The sequence below is a fragment of the Lynx canadensis genome, chromosome A1 (genome assembly GCF_007474595.2).
Source record: "Lynx canadensis isolate LIC74 chromosome A1, mLynCan4.pri.v2, whole genome shotgun sequence".
Lineage (NCBI taxonomy): Eukaryota > Metazoa > Chordata > Mammalia > Carnivora > Felidae > Lynx > Lynx canadensis.
In genome coordinates, this window is record NC_044303.2 from 109,827,208 (window position 1) to 109,849,743 (window position 22,536).

Below are 22,536 nucleotides of genomic sequence, written 5' to 3' on the forward strand. Positions count from 1 at the left end.
AATAAATGGTAGTATGATTTGAAGATTCTGGACCAATCTCTTGTTTTTTCCAAAATGTCTTTAATCTCTAATTCCAAACCCCAGGTTTTGTGTCACACTCATATAAATGATATCAGTATAACCTTAAAAACTAAAAAAATGGCTTCTACAGATCTCATAAATGGCTTCTACAAACACCAAATGTTTTAAGAACAAAGTCAAACTATGTGTTATATTTATATTTCATCAGAAAAAAGAGTTTAATACACTCTCAATCTCATACTGCAAACCCACAATGGTCATTACTGTGACAATATATACTATTACAGCCACCATACATAGCCTAAGCCTTTAAAAATGTAAGGCTAGATCAAATGAAAGCCAAAGGCAAATCAAGTATTAGAGACATTTATGGCCACTACAGCTATGTTAGAGTCAATCAGAAGTGATATGTACTGTTTTATACAATCCCAAATCAAGTACGATGATAGCTATAAAAATAGCAATTGGTTCAATTTATTGAACGTCTCTGACAACATGCTTTTAACATAAATTGGAATCTGGTAATTAACCACATAAAAAAGGAAGATAACTTAGTATACGGTAACAGAAAAAGGAACCAGACTGATAGTGAAAACACATTTATTCAAACATACTAATAGTCATTGATACTTAGTTAACTAAGTAAGCAAATGGCAAGAAACAAGACAGACACAAAGAATATCTGAAATAAGTGTCTTTGATTGATGTTATACCCAAAGAACCTAGGAAACAGCAGATGATGCGTATCCATTTACAAAATATTAATTTAATTCAGAAAGGTGAAATGTCTGCCCAGGATTAGTGGTAAAGCCAAGAATATAGAGATAAATGCTTGAGTTAATCCAGACCACATTTAAGACTATGAGATAGCAAAGGGGAGCTGGAAGGAGGTATGAGTTTGAGGACAACTTTAGGATGCTAACAATATTGTTTTTTGATCTAGATACTGATTATATAAGAGTGTTCATGTTGTGAAAATTCTTTCAGCTAAAACACTTGTTTTGTGCACCTTTCTGCATGTTATACTCCAATGACAAGTTTATCCCCAAAAAGGACATTCTGATTTAGAGGAAAGGAAAAAATGTTAAATGGTATACATATTAGTAACTCTTTCCTACTATAAAAATTCAATTTTAAACACTTTCTTCAAAGGAAAACTGTCACACTACTGGCGGGGGGGAACATTCAAAGGACAACTTACAACTTTGTATGGCTCAGCAAAGAGAGGAGAGCTAGGTGGGAAGGCGTCTTCGCCCTGCTGAATTTCCTGATTCCGCCTTTCCCGTTCTTTCATACGCAGCACATTTCGGTCTTCACGGTTCATGTTGCTAAGAAGAGAAACACAATCTTTGTATTACAAAAAGAAAAATTAAATGTTCTGTACTCACTTTGTGAGTTTAAAGCTTCAATCAGAGATTCCCTTTCAAGTTCCAAGTAATAACAGGCATTAGTGCTGAAGCTGGGTACTGGTAATGGTTTTACCAACTAATACCAAGTGTCTTGCATAGCTATCGAGACAGGAAACACTAGCCCAGAGTATTAGGATCCACCCCATTGAAACATTTAACCTCATCAATTTTTAAAGATTCAGCTAGCTAAAAGTCAGCTAAAACTTATGGAAGGTAGTACTTAAACCCAAATCCTTAGCATTTCCTATAAGCCTTTCATGGCTTCCTCTTCAGAAATCTAACTATTCTTTGCCATTAGAGGCACACAACCCACTCCCACCTACCACTCCCTTCCCCCAGGTATCCAGTGCTTTTCTCTACTTTGCATCTCCTTATCTTGATTCCTTTTTGTCTCAAACACAGCTTCCTTGGTGTCCATCCTTATGACAGTTTGACCTCGCTTTGCTGTTGCTCTAGATTCCCTAAAAAATGACATTTCTGCTCTAAATACATTAATATTTCAATTAATACCTCAATAAATGGCAGGGGCACTGGGTGACTAAGTTGGTTAAGCGTCCAACTTCAACTCAGGTCATGATCTCACAATTTGTGAGTTCGAGCCCCACATCGGGCTCTGTGCTGACAGCTCAGAGCCTGGAGCCTGCTTCAGATTCTATGTTTCCCTCTCTCTCTGCCCCTCCCCTGCTCACGCTCTGTCTCTGTCTCTCAAAAATAATTAAATGTTAAAAAAAAAATACCTCAATAAATGGCAAAACTGAGGCTTTCAGCAATAGACTCTAAAAATAACTTGGGTTAGTAATAGTAGTCGAAATTGTACTGAAAAAGAGTCAGTCTTTTGGGCTGGAGGGGAAAATGAGGGGGTCATTTCTATAAAGATTACAGCATTTTGTATTTTCACTAGGAACAAAACAAAGAAGATGAATTAAAATTTTGTAAATGGGTACATATTATCTGTTGTTTCTTAGGTTCTCTTTCAGAGATATTTGCCTCTCCCTTGTTTCTTGCCATTTGCTTGCTTAGTTAACTAAATGTCGTTATTTATAGCAGCAGGGACTTTTGGTTAACAACGTAAAAGATGCTGAGCCCCGGAACAAGGTATTACCAGAGACTCTGCAACATTCTTCCCTGGGGATAGAGTAAATCAGCTATCCTGGTTTTATTTAAAGGGAGTGGGAAATCCTGGAAGACACCAAAGGGAAAAACCAGATTGTATGTGTAGAGCCTTTCTAGCCTTATAATTCATAAATCTAATCTAATCAGAAAATTGAAGTAAATCAAGATGGGAAATAAATTATAATTGTAAAATTAGAATGGACAGCAAAACCAATATATTCTTGAAGATTTTTATAAGTGGTCAGAACAGTGCAAGTAAACATTCAAAAATAAAACTTTGTGATTTGCACAATTTAGTATCAAAGCAAATTAATGTTCAAAAAAATATTCTAAATGCTCGAAATGTGTATTAAGGTGTTTCTATGTGTACAATATTCTAATAAACTTAGACAAGAATATAAGCCATTTTGAGGTACTGAAGTAATATGTGCTTTCTTTGGTCCCCCTGGTACTTAGTGCCATACAGAACCACAAAAAGTATTTGATTCTTTCTTTAATAAATACCAGAGGGGCGCCTGGGTGGCGCAGTCGGTTAAGCGTCCGACTTCAGCCAGGTCACGATCTCGCGGTCCGTGAGTTCGAGCCCCGCGTCAGGCTCTGGGCTGATGGCTCGGAGCCTGGAGCCTGTTTCCGATTCTGTGTCTCCCTCTCTCTCTGCCCCTCCCCCGTTCATGCTCTGTCTCTCTCTGTCCCAAAAATGAATAAACGTTGAAAAAAATAAATAAATAAATAAATAAATACCAGAAAACATCTACACTTCAGTATTCAGAGAGCGAAACCGAAGAACATAATATTATTCTACAATACACTTGAACCAATTAATAAGTGTATATCACTAACAATCAGGTTTCAGAGACAATGCTATAAACCTTTACACCTCTTCATATGGTGCTACAGCATATGAAGTGATCTGTATCCTAAGAGTCTAGGGAATGTGTTAAATACTAATTCCCTTACACTTCCTGAATTCGATTCCTGAAATATTTTTTTAAAAAAAGAAATGCCTTCCCTAAACCATGATTTAATTAAAGTGCTAAAATAATCATGCAAAAAAACACTTGTACATTTATTACACAAATAGATATGATTCCCACAATAAAAGTCCTCCAATAATCCAATACAAAAATGTTTTCTTAAACAATGTAAGTCATCCAACTGCATATTCCCTTTTAATAAGACTGCCAAGAAGCAGAACAAAATTAAATGATTGCTTATAAGAACTAATATCCCAGTTATAGCTCTTATTCTCTAATTTTTTTTAACTTTTTTTTAAAGTTTATTTATTTTGAGAGAGACAGAGAGAGCAAGCAGGGAAGGGGCAGAAAGAGAGGGGGAGAGAGAGAATTGCTAGCAGGCTCCATGATGTCAGCACAGAGTCCAACGTACGGCTCAAACACACAAACCGCAAGATCATGACCTGAACCAAAACCAAGAGTCAGACGCTTAAGTGACTGAGCCACCCAGATTCCCTCAAATTTTTTTCTGATCAGCCTTACTTTCACATCTAATTTATTGGATCCACAATTGTTCCTGTGTTTTTGAACATCAATACCTCTGCCTAAGATAAAGTTTCCCACAAACAATAATTCCAGTAATCTGAGCTCCCTTAAAATTAACATGAAATTTAAATATAAGTCAATTAGAAGTATATCTCTGCTGCACAGGCAAACTATTATATAGCATATCCCTCAGGAGATTTGCAACTACCAGAATGAAAAAGGATTGTTAAAATTAGCAAATTGCTACATCAAAACAAAATCTGTGGGACTACCAGATAAAATAATTTTTAAAAGCATAATAGCAAGTAGAAAGGAGAGTTCTCTAAATTTTTTAATTGCTTAAGGTAAACTGTTCTTAAGTACCTATCAAGTACTTATGTTAAGTTGATATGTTTATTTCAAACAGCATTCTATGGTATAGCATAATGGTATAGCAATTTCATTGTTTCAAGATTGAGCAAATGAGTAAATATACCGTGACTTCTAGGGATCCAGGCATGTTACTATGAAAGAAGAGAGATTATAAATATAGAAAGGAATAAAAAGAAAAAGAACCTTTGAGGACTAGGAACTAGTAGCACTACAATGAACACAGGCTTTTATTTTAAAAATCTGTATCTATATCTATCTGCCTGCCTGCCTGCCTGCCTGTCTATTGAGAGTGTCTCCAGCTCTGTTCACTGAAAGCGTCTGTGAGCACTGACATCCCAGAAAAAAGAAGCACCTTCAGTACCCAAATTCTGATTTCTAATATCATTTCCTACGAAAATGGAACAAGACTTCTTGGAGAAATAGCTCATTCCAAGGCTACAGCAGATAAAGTACAAATAGACCTTAAAATATCTTGTTTTAACAGCAAGAAAATGCACAAAAACAGATGGGGACATATGAAAAGGGCACGAGAAGCAGCCAGAAGGTGCTCCCATCAGTCAGATTTAGAAACATGAGCATCAAAATAAAGACAAAAATGGAATATAAGCAAATGAACAACAACAACAAAAGAATCCCTCAGTCTACAGTAATAATAGCAAAAAATAAAAGAACGAGAAATAAAGCAGGGAGTAAATGCCTTCTTTATAGAACAATGTCAACTAATCAATATAGAAGAAATAAAAGAATTAGAAAATCACTTTTTTTGTGAACAGTGAAGTAATAATTGAGACCAAAATCACCAATAGGTGCGCACCTGCTTGGCTCAGTAGGTTGTGCATCTCACTCTTGATTTTGGCTCAGGTTACGATCTCACAGTTGTGGGATTGAGCCCTGCTTAAGATTCTCTCTCTCCCACTCCTTCTGCTCCGCCCCCGCTTGCACACGCATGTTTGCTCTCTCTCAAAAAAACAAAACAACGATCAGTGGATGCTAAAACCACTGGGGAAAAAATTGGGGGGAATAGAATATTCGGTATGACCCCATAGACCATTAATTGGAAAAAACATTTTTAATATAGAGAAGTAAACAATACCCTTAATCAAGTAATCAGAGTTAACATTATCAATAATGGGATAAAATAACATCATGTGCGGCACTAAATGAGGCACTAAAGACATATCACTACCTAGGTATTCTTTCTGCTAAAAATTTAACCTGAATCTAATCAGGAACAAGCAGACAAAACTTAAGTTGAGAACAATTCTGCAAAATTGGCCTGGACTCTTCAAAGATGTCAGTATCATGAAAAGAAACACAAAAAGAGGCTGGGGTTACTTTTATATTCTTCTATATTCAAGGAGACACAACAACTAAAGGCTGTATGTGATTCTTCATTTCCCAGACACTAGTTCTGGGGAGAGAAAAATGGTTGTGAAGGACATTATTGGGAAATTTGAGTATGAACAGTATTTCAGATAATCCTATCAATGTTCAGTTTTTGAACTATGAATACTGTATTTAGTAATGTAGGAGAATGTCCTTGGTTCTTAGGACGTACACAGCATATGTGGGTGAAATGTCATCATCGTGTCTACAAGTCTAAAATGGTTTAGCACCCATCTAAATATAGATCTAGCATGTGTAGAGAGTGAATGAGTGAGAGAAAGTTTGTGTATGTGTGTATGCAAGCGTGCACACACACAGGGAGGGTGGAAGAAAGGAGGGAGGGAGGGCAGGAGGGAAAAACAGACAAGAACTGAACAGTAGAGCAGGATTGGCAATTACAGTAAAAATACTGACAACTGGTACATCTAGATCAAGGGAATACAGACATATGTTATACTTTATTATATAGGTTTGAAATTTCCTTTAATGTTTATTTATTTTGAGAGAGAGAGAATCCCAAGCAAGCTCTACGCTGTCAGTGCAGAGCCTGATGAGGGGCTCAATCTTACAAACCATGAGATCATGACCTGACTTGAAATTAAGGGTTGGACACTTAACAGACTAAGCCACCCAGGCACCCCTGAAATTTTTTAAAATAAAAGATAGAAGGAAAAGAGTGATAAAGTTTATACAGGAGAGCACTATGGGTACTTTCCAGCATTTTCACCCTTGGAATTTACTATCAAACTGTCTCTTCTCTAAAGATTAAAGTATTTCTCTCAAAGACAGATACCATATGTTTTCACTCTTAGTGGATCCTGAGAAACTTAACAGAAACCCATGGGGGAGGGGAAGGGAAAAAAAAGAAAAAAAAGAGGTTAGAGTGGGAGAGAGAGCCAAAGCATAAGAGACTCTTAAAAACTGAGAACAAACTGAGGGTTGATGGGGGGCGGGACGGAGGGTAGGGGAGGTGATGGGCTTTGAAGAGGGTATCTTTTGGGATGAGCACTGGGTGTTGTATGGAAACTAATTTGACAATAAATTTCATATAATATAAAAAAAAAAAGTATTTCTCTCATGTCTAACATGTGCCCCCCCTGCTTCATATTTCCAAGTTCAAACTGATCATCCAAATATCCTCAACTCGTCCTCTATGTCACTGTTTATTACACTTGAGAAAGTGTAATAGCATTCTTGGCTAACAGGGGACACTATGAACATGCCAACTTTCAGTTCCCCTAAAGTAACAAGGGTGCCAACCTAAAACAAGATATTAATATTAAACATTAAAATATTAATATTAAACATTAATATCTATTATTTATTAAATCTATTTATTAACTTAATAAATACACAAGAAGCATCTATTATATACTTAGTACTGGATAGAGAACAAGAAGAATTTGTCACAGTAGATAGTAAAACTTACTATAAAGTCATCACCATTATCAAAACAGCATTGTAGTACACAGAAATGAACTAAATGCTCTGCAAAACAAAACCCAGAAATAAACTCAAAGATACATCGGATATTAACAGTTAAAAAATCCAATCCAATGAGAAAAGAATGTTTTATTTAAAATCTTCTATTTACTAACAAGAGCCAAGTATTTTTCTAAAATGACAGTCATTAAAATGGTAAAGTGATGTTTCAAACTCAGAAAAAATAAACCCTTTAATTGAGCAACCTTACTTGTGGGGATATAACCCACAGAATTAGCAGTACAGCCATAAGCTACAAAGATGTTTAGTGAAGCACTTCTGTTAATGGTAAAACAATTGAAAATAACGAAATGACCAAGAAGAGGAAAAATGGTTAACTAAATAGTTAAACCACAGTTTTTTAATAATAAACAAATGAGGCAGGTCTTTGCCAATGAACTTGGAGGAATTTCCATAATTGCTGCTTCGTGAGAATACATAGATGCGACACAACGTATAGTATGACTGACCATTCTTTGTTCAGGGTAAACTAGAATTGTTAGGTGTTGAGTATATCCATAAGAATTAGATTCAACTAACTCGACTAACATCAGAATGTAACAACTAATATTCTCACAAGCTAAACACCAGGACACTGAAATGTGAATATACAGTTTTCATATATAAAACATAGGATGTCTTCCTATTTAGCTATCTCTTCTTTATTGGTCCTCAGCAAATGTTTTGGCTGTTCATATAAACATGAATAAGGAGTATTCTTCCACCTACACATTTTTCAAAAGAGATAAACCTTAATGGTTTTGTTTCTCCAATTACAAAAGCAATACTGTTGCTCAAATACTCTTTGCTCAAAACTTAATATAAATTAGAAATTAAAAGTCATCAACAATTTCACTTTCCTGAAATAATACTGTGAGGAGCCACATATAATCATACACATGAAGAAATTATTACACACACGATTCTTATTTAGTAAACAATGAACATAGTTCCACATCAATACATATGAATTTTCATTCTTTTATTGACTGTATAGTATTTGTTTAACCAGAAATCCCCTGAGAGATTGTTGGGCTATATCCAGAATTTAGTATTTCAGACATTACAGTGAATGTGTATGTATGTGAAACTATTGTGAGGGTACATGCTATATCGCTTTTAATTTATATCACTAAAGTGCTTTCCAAAATGAATGAATCGGGGACACCAGGGTGGCCCAGTCAGTTGAGCACCCAACTTCAGCCCAGGTCATGATCTTGTGGTCCATGAGTTTGAGCCCCACATCAGGCTCACCGCTGTCAGAGCAGAGCCCACTTCAGATCCTCTGTCCCCCTCTCTCTACCCTCTCCACTCATTCCCTCTCTCTCTCTCTCTCTCTCTCCAAAATAAAACATTAAAACACACACACACCAAAAACAAACAAACAAACAAACAAACAGGGGTGCCTGGGTGGCTCAGTCAGTGAAGTGTCCAACTTTGGCTCAGGTCATGATCTCAAGGTTTGTGGGTTTGAGCCCCGCATTGGGCTCTGTGCTGACAGCTCGGAGCCTAGAGCCTGCTTCAGATTCTGTTTCTCCCTCTCTCTCTGCCCCTCCCCCGCTTGTGTGCTCTCTTGCTCTCAAAAATAAATAATAAACATTAAAAAATTTAAAAAAGGGATACCTGGGTGGCTCAGTGGGTAAGGCGTCCGACTTCCACTCAGGTCATGATCTCGCAGTTTGTGAGTTCGAGCCCTGTGTCAGGCTCTGTGCTGACAGCTCAGAGCCTGGAGCCTGCTTCGGATTCTGTGTCTCCCCCTCTCTCTGCTCCTCCCATGCTCATGCTCTGTCTGTTTCTCAATAATAAGTAAATATTTTAAAAATTAAAAAAAAAAATTAGGGGTGCCTGGGTGACTCAGTCAGCCAAGGGTCTGACTTCGGCTCAGGTCACGACCTCATGGCTTGTGAGTTCAAGCCCTGCATCGCGCTGTGCTGACAGCTCAGAGCCTGGAGCCTGCTTCGGAGTCTGTGTCTCCCTCTCTCTCTGCTCCTGCTCACATTCTGTCTCCCTCTCAAAAATAAATAAAGATTAGGGGCGCCTGGGTGGCTCAGTCAGTTAAGTGTCCGACTTCAGCTCAGGTCACGATCTCGCAGTCCGTGGGTTCGAGCCCCACATCGGGCTCTGGGCTGATGGCTCAGAGCCTGGAGCCTGTTTCCGATTCTGTGTCTCCCTCTCTCTCTGCCCCTCCCCCGTTCATGCTCTGTCTCAAAAATAAATAAACGTTAAAAAAAATTTTTTTTAAATAAAAAAATTAAAAAATAAATAAATAAATAAATAAAGATAAAAAAAAAAAGACTGAATCAATGGACTGCCTACCAACAAAATAATGAGACTGCCGTTTAATCATGCCATTCTCAATCCTAGGGCATGAGTCTTTTTAAATTGTGTCACCAATCTAAGAGGGAAAAAATCCAATTTCATTTGTTTATTTCATTCATTCATAAAATACATGAGCCTATCCATTATTGCTAGGCACTGGGCTAGAAGCTAGGGATAAAACGGAGAACGACACATAGACAGTTCTTGGCCATCTTACAGTCAACTGCATTCTACCGAATTTCTCTGATAGCTAGGTTGTACTTTTTTGTGTGTTAGCCATTATACTTCTTCTTTTGTGAACTGCCTATTCATGTCTTTTGTCCATTTTCCTATTAAAGTGACAGTCTTTTAATTATGTGATAACAATGCTTTCTCAATTTGTCACATATCTTAACTGAGGAATACCAGGTTAGGATTAAATCATTTTTTTTTAATTTTTTTTAATCTTTATTTATTTTTGAGAGAGAGAGAGAGAGAGAGACAGAGACAGAGTGCGAGTCGGGGAGGAACAGAGAGAGGAGACACAGAATCCGAAGCAGGCTCCAGGCTCTGAGCTGTCCACACAGAGCCCAATGCGGGGATCGAACTCACAAACCATGAGATCATGACCTGAGCTGAAGTGTCACACTTAACCGCATGAGCCACCAGGCGCCCCGGTTAGGATTAAATCTTACACTGACGTGTGCATCCTCACTCTACTGAGTACCGCTTCAAGTCTTCTGCCTCCTCCTCCAAGATCACCACCAAACTGTACTGGCAGGTTATGCCTAAACTCTTTTCAATCTCTTCACAATACATAAACTGCACTGCAGTTGCAGAAATTTGTCAGTACTCTCTGGACTTGTTTCTGCTTCCTTCTTTCATCTTGATCTGGAAATGCTCAGCCTCTCTGGAGTTTTCCATTCTTTATTTCTGTGGGGTAACTATAATTAAGCTAAATAAATAATTTTAAATTCCTATACTACAGATATTATGCTATCTAGATCTTAATTCTCACTTATCCAGTATCCAAAGAGACCAAAAATGAGTTCAACTATGGACAACATAGGATTGGAGGACTTAAGGAAGGAAACAGTTTGACTGGCAGCCCCCGCCACCCACTTCACTTGTTACAAAAGACTCATCCACCACTAGCAGCCCCAGTCAAGTCAAACCGTATTTAGAGAGGAACCATGCAAATTAGAAAGAGGTCACCTCTCAGACATTCATATTTCTCTGAAGATTCTTAGGACCTCTTGGGAAAAAAGAAGGGCAATGACGGATTAAGAATAGCAATCTCAGGGGCACCTGGGTGGCTCAGTGTGTTAAATGTCTGACTCTTCATTTCAGTTCAGGTCCTGTTCTCACAGTATGAGATCAAGCCCTACATGTCGGGCTGTGTGCTGACAGTATGAAGCCTGCTTGGGATTCTCTCTCTCCCCGCTCTCTGGCCCTCCTCTGCTTGTGAGCGTGAGTGCTCTCACTTGCACTCTCTTTCTGAAAATAAATAAACATTAAAAAAAAAAAGAATAACAATATCAGAAGAGTATGAAGAATAACTCAGGCATGTATGTAATAACTATTTACTGGATGAATATTTTGGGGCCAAAAAGAAGTCCTCCCTTATTTTTCCATAATCATCACGGGAAAGGCAAAGGTTATCAATTTTCAACAGGACCCTTTATCTCCCAATGCACAGTACCTCAAATTGTCAAGTGATATCTGTCGTTTAGTTATAAGCAAGGACTATTTGATAATCTAGATGTAGAGTGGTATCCTTGCTAATAAAGATTCTCAAAAATGTCTAGTAAGCAAAAACCAACATAGGCAATTACCTATTAACTAATTTCTTAAATATCTTAAAGTAATCTAAGTTCCAAACTTCAATTGAGCTATCAACAGTTGAGGCATGGTAATTTAATACATGAGATACGTAAAGATAAATGATTGTTATTTCTGATTATATATTAGACATACATTTTAGGTTCAGTAACCTCCCTAAATTTCACTTTTATCTTTTATAAAATGCGCATACTACTCTGATGATAATAATTAGATGAGAGAAGCATTTGAATGTATCTGAGCATTTACCATTACACAAGAATAAAGGATAAAACAAAAAACGAAGGGTGACTCCAAGTGAGCATAAGAGATCGTTTTGGGGTGATGGAAATGTTCTACAATTAAACTGTGATGAGGGCTGCACATTCTATAAACTGATTTAAAAACTGTTCAATTGTACCCTTAAAAAGTGAATTTTATGGGGCGCCTTGGTGGCTCAGTCGGTTAAGCTTCCGACTTTGGCTCAGGTCACGATCTCATCAGTGAGTTCGGGTCCCGCATTGGGCTCTGTGCTGACAGCTCAGAGCCTGGACCCTGCTTCAGATTCTGTGTCTCCCTCTCTCTCTGCTCCTCCCCCATTCACGCTCCGTCTCTCTCTGTCTCTCAAAGATGAATAAATGTTAAAAAAAATTTTTTAAGTGAATTTTATGCTATTATTTTTTTAAAAAAATAATAATGGAATATTAACAGCTTGAAAAGGATCCTTGATTACTCTCATTTCTCAAGTGTTCCTCTATATCTGTGGACTTACTACTGATGGTCTGTAGGCCAGTGCATTTCCTTAAATAACAGAGGCCTCCAACTTTCTGCTTAAACTGCCTTTTCCCTATCACAAACAACTGAGGTCTCCTACCATTAAAATAATCTGGTGTTAAAGAGATAAAGAATATAAATAAGGACAAACATTACAGTCTCTCAGGATTTGATACAATGAACTTGAACACGATACAATAAGCCAACTAGTCCTAACAGATACATATAAAACACTCCACTCAATAATAGAATATACTTTCTTCTCACATGCAATATTGTCACTAGGAATAAAATACTCAGAAATAAATTTAACAAAAAACAAGAAAACATGCTCTGAAAACTATAAAATGTTATTGAAAGAAATGAAAGAAGACCTAAAGAAATGGAAAGACATCTCATATTTGTGGATTGGAAGATTTAACTATTAAGATGGACATACTCCCTAAACTCCTCTACAGATTCAACACAGTTATCAATACCCCAGCCGACTTCTTTGCAGAAGTTGACAATCTGATTCTAAAATTCATATGGAAATATAAAGGATCCCGAACAGACAAAACAATCTTGCAAAAGAGCAAGCTGGAAGTCACACACACTTTCCAATTTCAAAACTTACTACAAATCTATAAATCAAATAAATAGAACTGAGAGTCCAGAAACACATTACATTTATAACTGATTCTCATTAAGAGTGCCAAGACAACTCAACTGAAAAATGGGCAAAGGACTTAAATATTTCTCCAAAGAAGATATTAAAATGGCCAATAAATAATACTTTGTTACCTACACTGGAAACAAAATTTTAAAAGAGAAAAGAGAAATAAAATATGACCAACAGTGGCACCTGGGTGGCCCGGTCAGTTAAGCGTCCAACTTCGGTTCAGGTCATGATCTCATGGCCCTTGAGTTCAAGCCCTGTATTGGGCTCTGTGCTGACAGCTCGGAGCCTGAAGCCTGACTCAGTGTCTCCGTCTCTCTCTGACCCTCTCCCGTTCACACTGTCTTCCTCTCTCTCACTCTCAAAAATAAATAAAAACATTTTTAAAAAATTTTAAATGAGCAATATATGAAAAGACACTCAACATCATTAGTCATTAGGGAACCATAAATCAAAACCACAATGAGATACCACTTCACCACTCATTAGGATGGCTATTACCAAAACAAACAAACAAACAAACAAACAAAAACTGCTGTTAAGAAAGTTGAGAAATTAGAATGCTTGAGCATTCATTGCTGATGGAAATGTAAAGTGGTGCAGATGGAGTGGAAAACAGTTTGGTGGTTACTCAAAAAGCATAAAAGAATTTCATGTGATCCGGCAATTATACTATGTCTATACCCAAAAGAACTGAAAGCAGGGACTCAGGTACACCAATGCTCATAGCCCCATTATCCACAACAGTCAAAAGGTAGAAGCAACACAAGTGTCATTCAAAAGATGAGTGGATAAACAAAATGTGGTACATATATGCAATGGAATATTATTTGGCCTTAAAAAAGAATGAAATTTTGACATGCTACAACATGGATGAACCTTAAGGATATTTCGCAAAGTGAAATGGGACAGTCACAAAAAGACAAATAGTATATGATCCCACTTATATGAGGTGCACAGAAAATTCACAGAAAGAGAAAGGAGAATTGTGGTTGCCAGGGGCTAGGGATAAGGAGGAATGGGAATTATGTTTAATGAGTATACAGTTTTTGTTTGGGATGATGAAAAAGACCTGTAAACAGACAATGGTGATGGTTTCACAATACTGTGAATATACTCAATGCCATTGAGCTACACACTTAAAATGACTAATAACTTTTATGTTATGGATATTTTTCCACAATAAAAAAATTACAATAAGCACACAGTAAAAAAAAAAGGTTTAACGTGCATTCCCAATGAAGCAGAAAGCCACCTTCTATAATATTTTAATAAACACATGCAGTCTTAGAACGTTTCAAATTTAAATTTTAAAAAGATTAAAAGCAAAATGTGACCTTTAACTTGCCTCTTTCAAATGATGTTCAGAACCTACAATGTTTTTTTCAATTATTGTCTCAGAACATCTATACTGCTGACAAACGGAGCTGTTCAACTACCAGATTATTAAATTATTTAAACTCTAAAAATCTAAATGAGACTAGAGCTAAGAGCATGATCACTTTAGAATCCAGTTTACAACAAATGCTATTAAACTGTAATTTTATCACAATGCACTGTATTAAAGCAAAAAGCCTCATGTGTACTGAAATCTCCCTTGGCCTCCTTTGGCAGGATTTTTCTGTGAGAATCTGAAGAGGTTATTTCCTAAAAGGTAGGGAAACAAATATTGTACACCTGGAGAGCAAAGCCGATAGTAACAAACCATCAGGTCCCAAAACAGTATTTTGCAGAGAAGGATCTTGCCCCACAGTCAGAAATAAGACTTCTACAGCCTTTAGATTTAAAATACTGCCATGAAAAACACGGAAGCAAAGATAACTCCATTCTGGTTGTGCTTTCTTCGTTGTATCTTTATACATAAGCAGAATTTCTTATAATCATTTTTCATAACTCACTCTCAACTAGGCCCTCAAAGATTCCCAAAATCTTACTAGTTTTCACAGATGAATGTTCTTTCCTACTTCTCACAAGTATTTTCATGGAGTCCTAGGACTCTCTCTCCTAACTTGCATTCCACAAATGGCCTTGTCTTAGTGAACAGAGATTAAAAACAGAAAATTAAACAAGAGACAGAAATTTTCTCATCAATCAACCATGAACTTTCAAACTACCAGCATCTGAATCCATTCTCTTATTTCCTCTGGGTAAAAAAGAAAAAAGTATCTCTTTTCTGTTAAAGAACAAGTATGTCCATTTTACTACGTTCTAGACCTTTATCAGTTACTGACTTCTCTCTAGCAACTTCAACTTCTCCCTCTCTAATGAATCCTTTCTACCAGCATCCAAGCATATTCTTCCTTTATTTAAAAAGTTTATATACACTTGAGAGAAAGAGAGAGATAGAGAGAGAGAGAGAGAGAGAAAGGGAGGGAGCGTGCACCCAAGTGGGGGAGGGGCAGAGAGAGAGGCTACAATCCCACGGTGCCAGTGTAAAGCCTGACAGGGGTTGAACTCACGAACCTTGAGATCAAATTCTTCTTCAAAAAAAGAAACAGACTCAGGGTGCCTGGGTGGCTCCATCGGTTAAGTCTCTGACTCTTGATTTCAGCTCAGGTCTTGACCTCACAGTTCGTGAGTCAGTTCGTGAGTTCGCGCCCTCCATCAGGCTCTGCACTGTCAGCGCAGAGCCTGCTTGGGATTTTCTCTCTCCACCCCTCCCCTGCTCATGCTCTCCCACTCTAAAAACAAATAAACTTAAAAAGAAAGAAAAAGAAAAAGGCTTCCTTGATCCCATCTTTCTCTCCAGCTACCATTCTATCTTTTCTCTTCTCTATTTTCGTTCATGGCCAAGCTTCTCAAAAGGACTCTTGGTGTTTGTCTACTTCCTCTGCAACCATTCATGTCATAAAAAGTTACCTGAAATAGGGTAAGAAGCAATAAACACTTGTGTTAGTCATGAACCACCTCAGGAAATACAGCATTGCCAATAGAGTGAAAGGCTATTGTATACCATCCTTGGATCACATCTCTTGTACTCACTCCACCTTACAAGTGAGAGCCACTATTCTGATTTTGGTGATAATCATTCCCATAAATTCCTTTTATATTTTTATAACTTATGTATATATCCTTAACACTGTTTTGCATATTTTTCAACATTTAAAAAGGGTATATTCTAAAGACTGAGGCTTTCTAATTCTCAGCATTATGTTATGAGGTTAATCCATGTTGATACATGTTACTATAGCACATTTATTTTCACCAAGGTGTTATTCACACAACTTACCACTGTCCAGTTGATGGATAGTTTCCCCTCTTTCTGCCAACACAGAGCTGTAGTGATCATTTTTTTCTGCATTTCTCTTATGCCAATGAGTGAAAGCTTTTCTAGAATAGACACCTACAAGTGGAATTTCTAGGATGCAAGCATCTTCAATGTTGTTTTTTTTTAATGTTTGTTTAGTTTTGAGAGAGCATGTGCACAAGCGAGATAGAAGATCCAAAGCAGACTCTGTGCTGATCGTAAAAAGCCCAATGCAGGCCTTGAACCCACAAACTGTGAGACCATGACCTGAGCAAAAACCAAGAGTCAAATGCTTGACTGATGGAGCCACGCAGGAGCCCATGATATCTTCAATTTTAGTAGATACAGACAAATTGTTTTCCAAAACATATCCAATCACTATTCAACCTTCTATTGTTTCCAACTTCCCAACATTCTGTTTTCAACTTCCCACACTCCACTTTGCCAAGATCACTAGTGATTTGCATATTACTAAATCCAACAGACACTTAATCATCTTAGTTGACCTACCATTCAACACATCCAGCCACTAATGGCTCCTTAATATATTTTTTTAACAAAAAGCTGCAAGTTTATTCACATAATAATTCTAACATGTATCAACATAACATGTATCAAAATTTCAAGCATGTCATTTTGAATCTCAAGAAACCACAACATTCAGTATTAATTAAAAACAAAAAAAAAAGGGTGACGGTGGTCATTTATAGGTTTTAGTCCAACATGAAAATGCAGAAAATGTTTATTTTGTTCATCTGTGTTGATTCCATGTTTCTCCTTGAGAAGCTTCAACTGTTCTTCCTTCTTTTTTGTGTCCACCTTCTGAAATGCCCTATTGGCATTACAGTACAAAACCACCAGGTTATCTGTTATAAACACTGAATCCTGAAAGGTGATCACACACATTCTAGGCATCAAAGAAATCTTCACAGATCACGCAAGCTGTTCCTCTAGTTGCAGGTGTGTCCCCAGTCAGATTTAATGAATAGATCAGTATTTCCAAAATATATCGTATGTTTCTTCACCTATGATGTCATACAGCAAATGTCTTATATCTAAACTGATTTACTTCAAGTGGAAGTCGAATATTCACTGTCTTGGCAGGCTGATGAGGTTACTACAGCAAATACTGGAATCCCTCCGGACACCTCTGGAGCTCACTCAACTTTGACCACAACGTCAAATGCAGGACATCAACATACAGGCTCCCTCCTCCTTAATATACTTTTGGTTTCTGCAACTCCAGCCCTCACAGTTTTCCCACCACCTCGGTCTCCTCCCATTTTACCTACCAGACTTCTTAGAAGTTGATGCTTCTCTGTGCTCAGCCATGGGTCTTATTCTGATTCAGTCTACATTCTCTCCTTACATTCTCATGGCTTAAAATACTATGTGTACACAGGGGCACCTGGGTAGCTCAGTGGTTTAAGCATCTGACTCTTGACCTTAAGTCATGGTCTCAAGGTGTGTGGGATGGAACCCAGTGTCAGGCTCCGTGCTGACAGTGCAGACCCTGCGTGGGATTCTCTGTCCCTCTCTCTCTTTCTCTTAAAATAAACAAACTTAAAAAAACAAAAAAACCACCTATACCTACAATACAAATACCCAAATATGCACCATTATCAAATTTTTCTCTTTGAGATAGAGAACCTCGTTGATCATGTTCTTTGAGGGATCTCAATCTTAAATACATCCCGAATTGATTCCTTAATCTGTTTTTCCCTACTGCCAGGAATTCCTGCTCCAGTAATCCTCATCCTATCAACCAACTGCTCTTGTTCAATCCTCCCTTTAACCTCTCTCCACAACCAACCCATAACCACAGCCTCCCAAAATATATTTTTAATTTATCTATTCACTTCTTTCTGCTCAGCCACTAGTCAAAACAAGCTATTACTTTATCTCCTTGAACAAATGTTACAGTTGGATTCCTGGTTCCCTTGTTTTCTAATCCATATTTCATACAGCAAAGTGATCTAATTATTTTTAGAGGAAAAGGAAGTAGCTTTTTTTTTAATTTGAGAGAGAGAGAGAGAGAGAGAGAGAACATGAGTGGGGGAGAGGGGCAGAGGAACAGAGAGAATCTTGAGTGGGCTCCACACTCAGCAGAGCCCAACGTGGAGCTCAATTCCATGACCCTAGGATCATGACCTAAGCCAAAATCAAGACTGGGATGCTCAAGGGGCACGCGGGTGGCTCAGTCATTTAAGCATCCAACTTTGGTTTTGGCTCAGGTCATGATCTCATAGTTTATGAGATTCTCTCTCTCCCTCTCTCTCTGTCCCTCCCCATCTCCCCAGAGAGTCCTATCATGAGCTCGCACTCACTTTCCCTCTCTTTCTTTCTCTCTCAAGATAAATAAATAACATTAAAAAAAAGAAAAAAGAGTCAGAAGCTCAACCACCAAACCATCCAAGTGCCTCCAAAGTGATCTTTTTAAAACACAAACCAGATCATATCACCCAACCCCTGCTTTAAAAATTTTAGTAAGCTTTCCATTTACCTTAGGAAAAACTTTAAGGTCCTGAAATGGCCTACAAAGCAATGATGTAACTTCATACTTGACGTGACTCCCACCTATCTCATCAGATTTATTTTATATCTTATGAATAACCTCCCTTCCCAGTGCCCACCAATCATCTTTTCTTTTTTTAGCTTCTTGAACTTGTGGTGCTTTTTTCAGCATTAGGAAATTCATGTAGACAATTCCATTTTCCCTCAGAGTACCTAATTATAATTAAGTATACACTTCTTTTGATGTTCATTAATATTTCCTCTCCCACTAGGTCATGATCAGAGAATGTTGTCTGTTTTGTTCAGCCTTGCATACCTAGAACATAACCTAGTGGACAATCACTTCAGTAAGTAAACTAATGAACTTCAGGGCCTGGTTAGAAAGGAGCAATTATCTCACTATAAAATAATACTTAGAGAACATGAGATTCTTCACCTAACATCACAAAATCCCAGTATTTCAAAACTGGAATAATTAAGACTCATATTACACTAAAATCAGACACCATCTGCAACATTTTAATTTAGCAGACACTTAACGTATGCATTAATTATTTTAGATCAGAATTGAAACACATGTCTTTACTTATCTGCCAAGCTATACAACTCTGATTCTATGACTATAACTCAATTCACTTTCTCTATGAAGCTTTTCCTAATAAAGCAAAACTTTATTTCCTCATCTTAGAGGTCAAACAATACCACAACCAATGTTTATTATGTCATTACACACACATTCAATTGTTCAAGAAGTCATTTGAAACAGTATTTTCCAAGTGGGTTACTGATAAATGTATTCTTTTTAAAATACTAGACAGGGGCAACTGGCTGGCTCAACTGGTAAAACATGCGACTCTTCATCTCAGGGTTGTGAGTTCAAACCCCACACTGGGAGTGGTGCCTACTTAAAGATTTTTTTTAAAAAATCTAGATAATTTTAAGTCTGAATTCAAGAAATGTTTATTACACACACAAGTATGCTCAACACTTAAATGTGAACATAAGAATATGACTATTCATATTACTTATAACCAGCTGCTTCCTTCTAGATATTTCTCTCAATAATAATCCTAAAATGCTCCTTCTCCCAGTAGTCCTGCACAGTTTTACACACCAAAACCATTTTCAGAACCAAAACCAAGTAAAATTATATTTCTTGGGCTTTTACTAATACTTGAGAAATATGTAAACCAAATTTAACTAGTTTAAACTTCTCTCAAAAAGTTACTACCAAATTCTAAAAGCATATGGACAAATAAACTGAGAAGTCTATTTTCATCTTTAAAGATGAATGAATGGGTGGAAACGATGGTTAAAAGTCAAAGTTTACAGTTCCTTTTAAATTTTTTTTTTTCAACGTTTATTTATTTTTGGGACAGAGAGAGACAGAGCATGAACAGGGGAGGGGCAGAGAGAGAGGGAGACACAGAATCGGAAACAGGCTCCAGGCTCTGAGCCATCAGCCCAGAGCCTGACGCGGGGCTCGAACTCCCGGACCGCGAGATCGTGACCTGGCTGAAGTCGGACGCTTAACCGACTGCGCCACCCAGGCGCCCCTACAGTTCCTTTTAGAAAGAAAACAATCTTGGGGCACCTAGGTGCCTCAGTTGGTTAAGCGTCCAATCTTGGCTTCAGCTTGGATTGTGATCTCATGGCTTGTGAGTTTGATCCCTGCAATAGGACTGTGCTGACAGCATGGAGCCTGCTTGGGATTCATCCTCTCTCTCTCTCTCTCTCTCTCTCTCTCTCTCTCTGCCTGTCTCCTGCTGTTTCTGTCTCTCTCAAAATAAACTTTAAAAAAAAATTGAAAATTAAAAAAAAAAAGGAGAAAAATCTTTTGATTCAGTTTCTTGCTTTCAAAGCATGCAATATCTAAAACCCACTAAGGTCTCCTATTGGAAACTTCTGTAATATATGAGTTGATAATTACTTTCATATTTTTATGAAACAGAAGTACTTAAAACATTCTTCTGCTTAAAAATCAAAAACTCCAAGCTCTATGGAAAATCCTAATCCTAAATTCTCATCCCAGGATTTAAAACTGTCCACAGCTTTTTAAATTCTTACCTATTTCTATAAAACCTTCAGGGTTTATCTGAGCCTAAAAATAACCTACACACGTCCAGATCTACATATTTACTCAAAAACTAGTCCCTCTACTTAGAATATCCTTCCTTCTCCCCATTTCTAAACACATCCATTTCAAAGTTCACTGCATACCCCACTTCCTCCAAAAAGCCCTCCAAGATTCCTCTGTCACTAAAATCACTTACTTTCCAAAGAATTTCTTTGTATCTCATCTGGCACTTAAGACTTGCATTACATTAGGATTATTTACTGATATTCTAGGGACTCTCCCTACTCACCTCCTTATTATAAGTCTCTAGAGAGTAAGAGCCACATAAACATCATTTCACTTACTCTTTAACCCCTGTGGTGATTAACACAGTGGCAGGCATAGGAGACATACTCAAAACACGTGATGAGTTTCATAAAGGTCACAACTGTAGTGTTATTGCCCTAAGAGTCAGTGGTAATACTCACTAAAAGTTGGGTTTCAAAATATGATGTGGCCCATCATTTTCTATCCACAGATAGTCTCCTATTTCCTAAGACTTTCAGTTATATCTGATAACAATAAGAGAGTAGGTCTTCTTTATACTGTATTCAATATATTATCAATCCAATAAAGGCATTAATAGTGATATTAAATGAACTCTGTTGCTTTTAAAGCAATTTTTCTACAAGAGTTTATCTAAAAGTAAAACAACATATGTTCAAGAAAAAAAAACATACAGAAATGATCAATTTCTATTTTTTACTTAAACCCTGTACTCTCAAATGTTCACCAAATGTAAGTGCTAGACTGTAAAATCTCAGAATCATACTTGGCAAAGTGGGAAGGTGTAAAAACTGAGTATTTCAGTCTACAACATCCAAAAAGAAATTATCTGTTCAACAGAGCACTGTAAGACTGCTTTCATTTGCAGTACCTGAGGAAGCCAAGAGAAAAGAATACAAGTCCAAACTGCAAAATAAAAGCAATTTTTTTACTTAAAAATGCATATACCACATTAAGCAAAAGTTTAACAACATTATACAGCAAAAGATCCTCGGAGTGCACACTAAAAGGAATTTCTCAGTAATTTCATCATCATTTGCATATGTGAAAAAACGGATGGTAACAAAGTACCCCGTTTCTTTTTTTTTTTTTTTAAGTTTATTTATTTTGAGAGAGAGAGAGCATGCAGTTGAACAGAAGAAGGGCAGAGACAGACAGACAGAGAGGGGATTCAGCAGGCTCCAAGCTCAGTACAGAGCCTGATGCAGGGCTCAATCCCATGACAGTGAGATCATGACCCGAGCTACAATCAAGAGTTGGTAACTTAACCCACTTTATTAACTCTATATTCTGTTAATAAGGTTCCAGTTAAATGTAAACAGGAATACTGCTTTAAGAAGGTTAAGGCCATTTAAGGCTACTGCTCTTTAATAATAACTTAGAAGTTACGGGTTATTTATCATGGCACAAAGAATATTTACTTTGAAAGATCAAACTGTAAGTAAGAAGAGTAAACATACTTTCAAAATATTTTCTAATTCAGACTTGTAACAGTCAGACAAAAGTCAGAAGGAATTTTGAAGGTTTTACAATTGTCATTTTAAAAACTATCTTTCGGGGCGCCTGGGTGGCGCAGTCGGTTAAGCGTCCGACTTCAGCCAGGTCACGATCTCACGGTCCGTGAGTTCGAGCCCCGCGTCGGGCTCTGGGCTGATGGCTCAGAGCCTGGAGCCTGTTTCCGATTCTGTGTCTCCCTCTCTCTCTGCCCCTCCCCCGTTCATGCTCTGTCTCTCTCTGTCCCAAAAATAAATAAAAAACGTTGAAAAAAAAATTTATATAAAAAAAAAAACTATCTTTCAGGGGCACCTGGGTGGCGCAGT

The 22,536-nt window shown here is 37.4% G+C and overlaps 1 protein-coding gene across 2 annotated transcripts in view; it reads right to left on the bottom strand.

The window, feature by feature from the left end:
- AFF4 (AF4/FMR2 family member 4) overlaps positions 1-22,536 on the bottom strand; it is a 98,851-nt gene that overhangs the window by 63,742 nt on the left and 12,573 nt on the right. For both annotated transcript variants that reach the window (XM_030318037.1, XM_030318027.1), the window contains exon 2: positions 1,223-1,349. In XM_030318037.1, coding sequence (XP_030173897.1) covers positions 1,223-1,345 — 123 coding nt within the window. In that variant the 5' untranslated portion in view covers positions 1,346-1,349. The remainder of the gene's footprint in view (positions 1-1,222; positions 1,350-22,536) is intronic.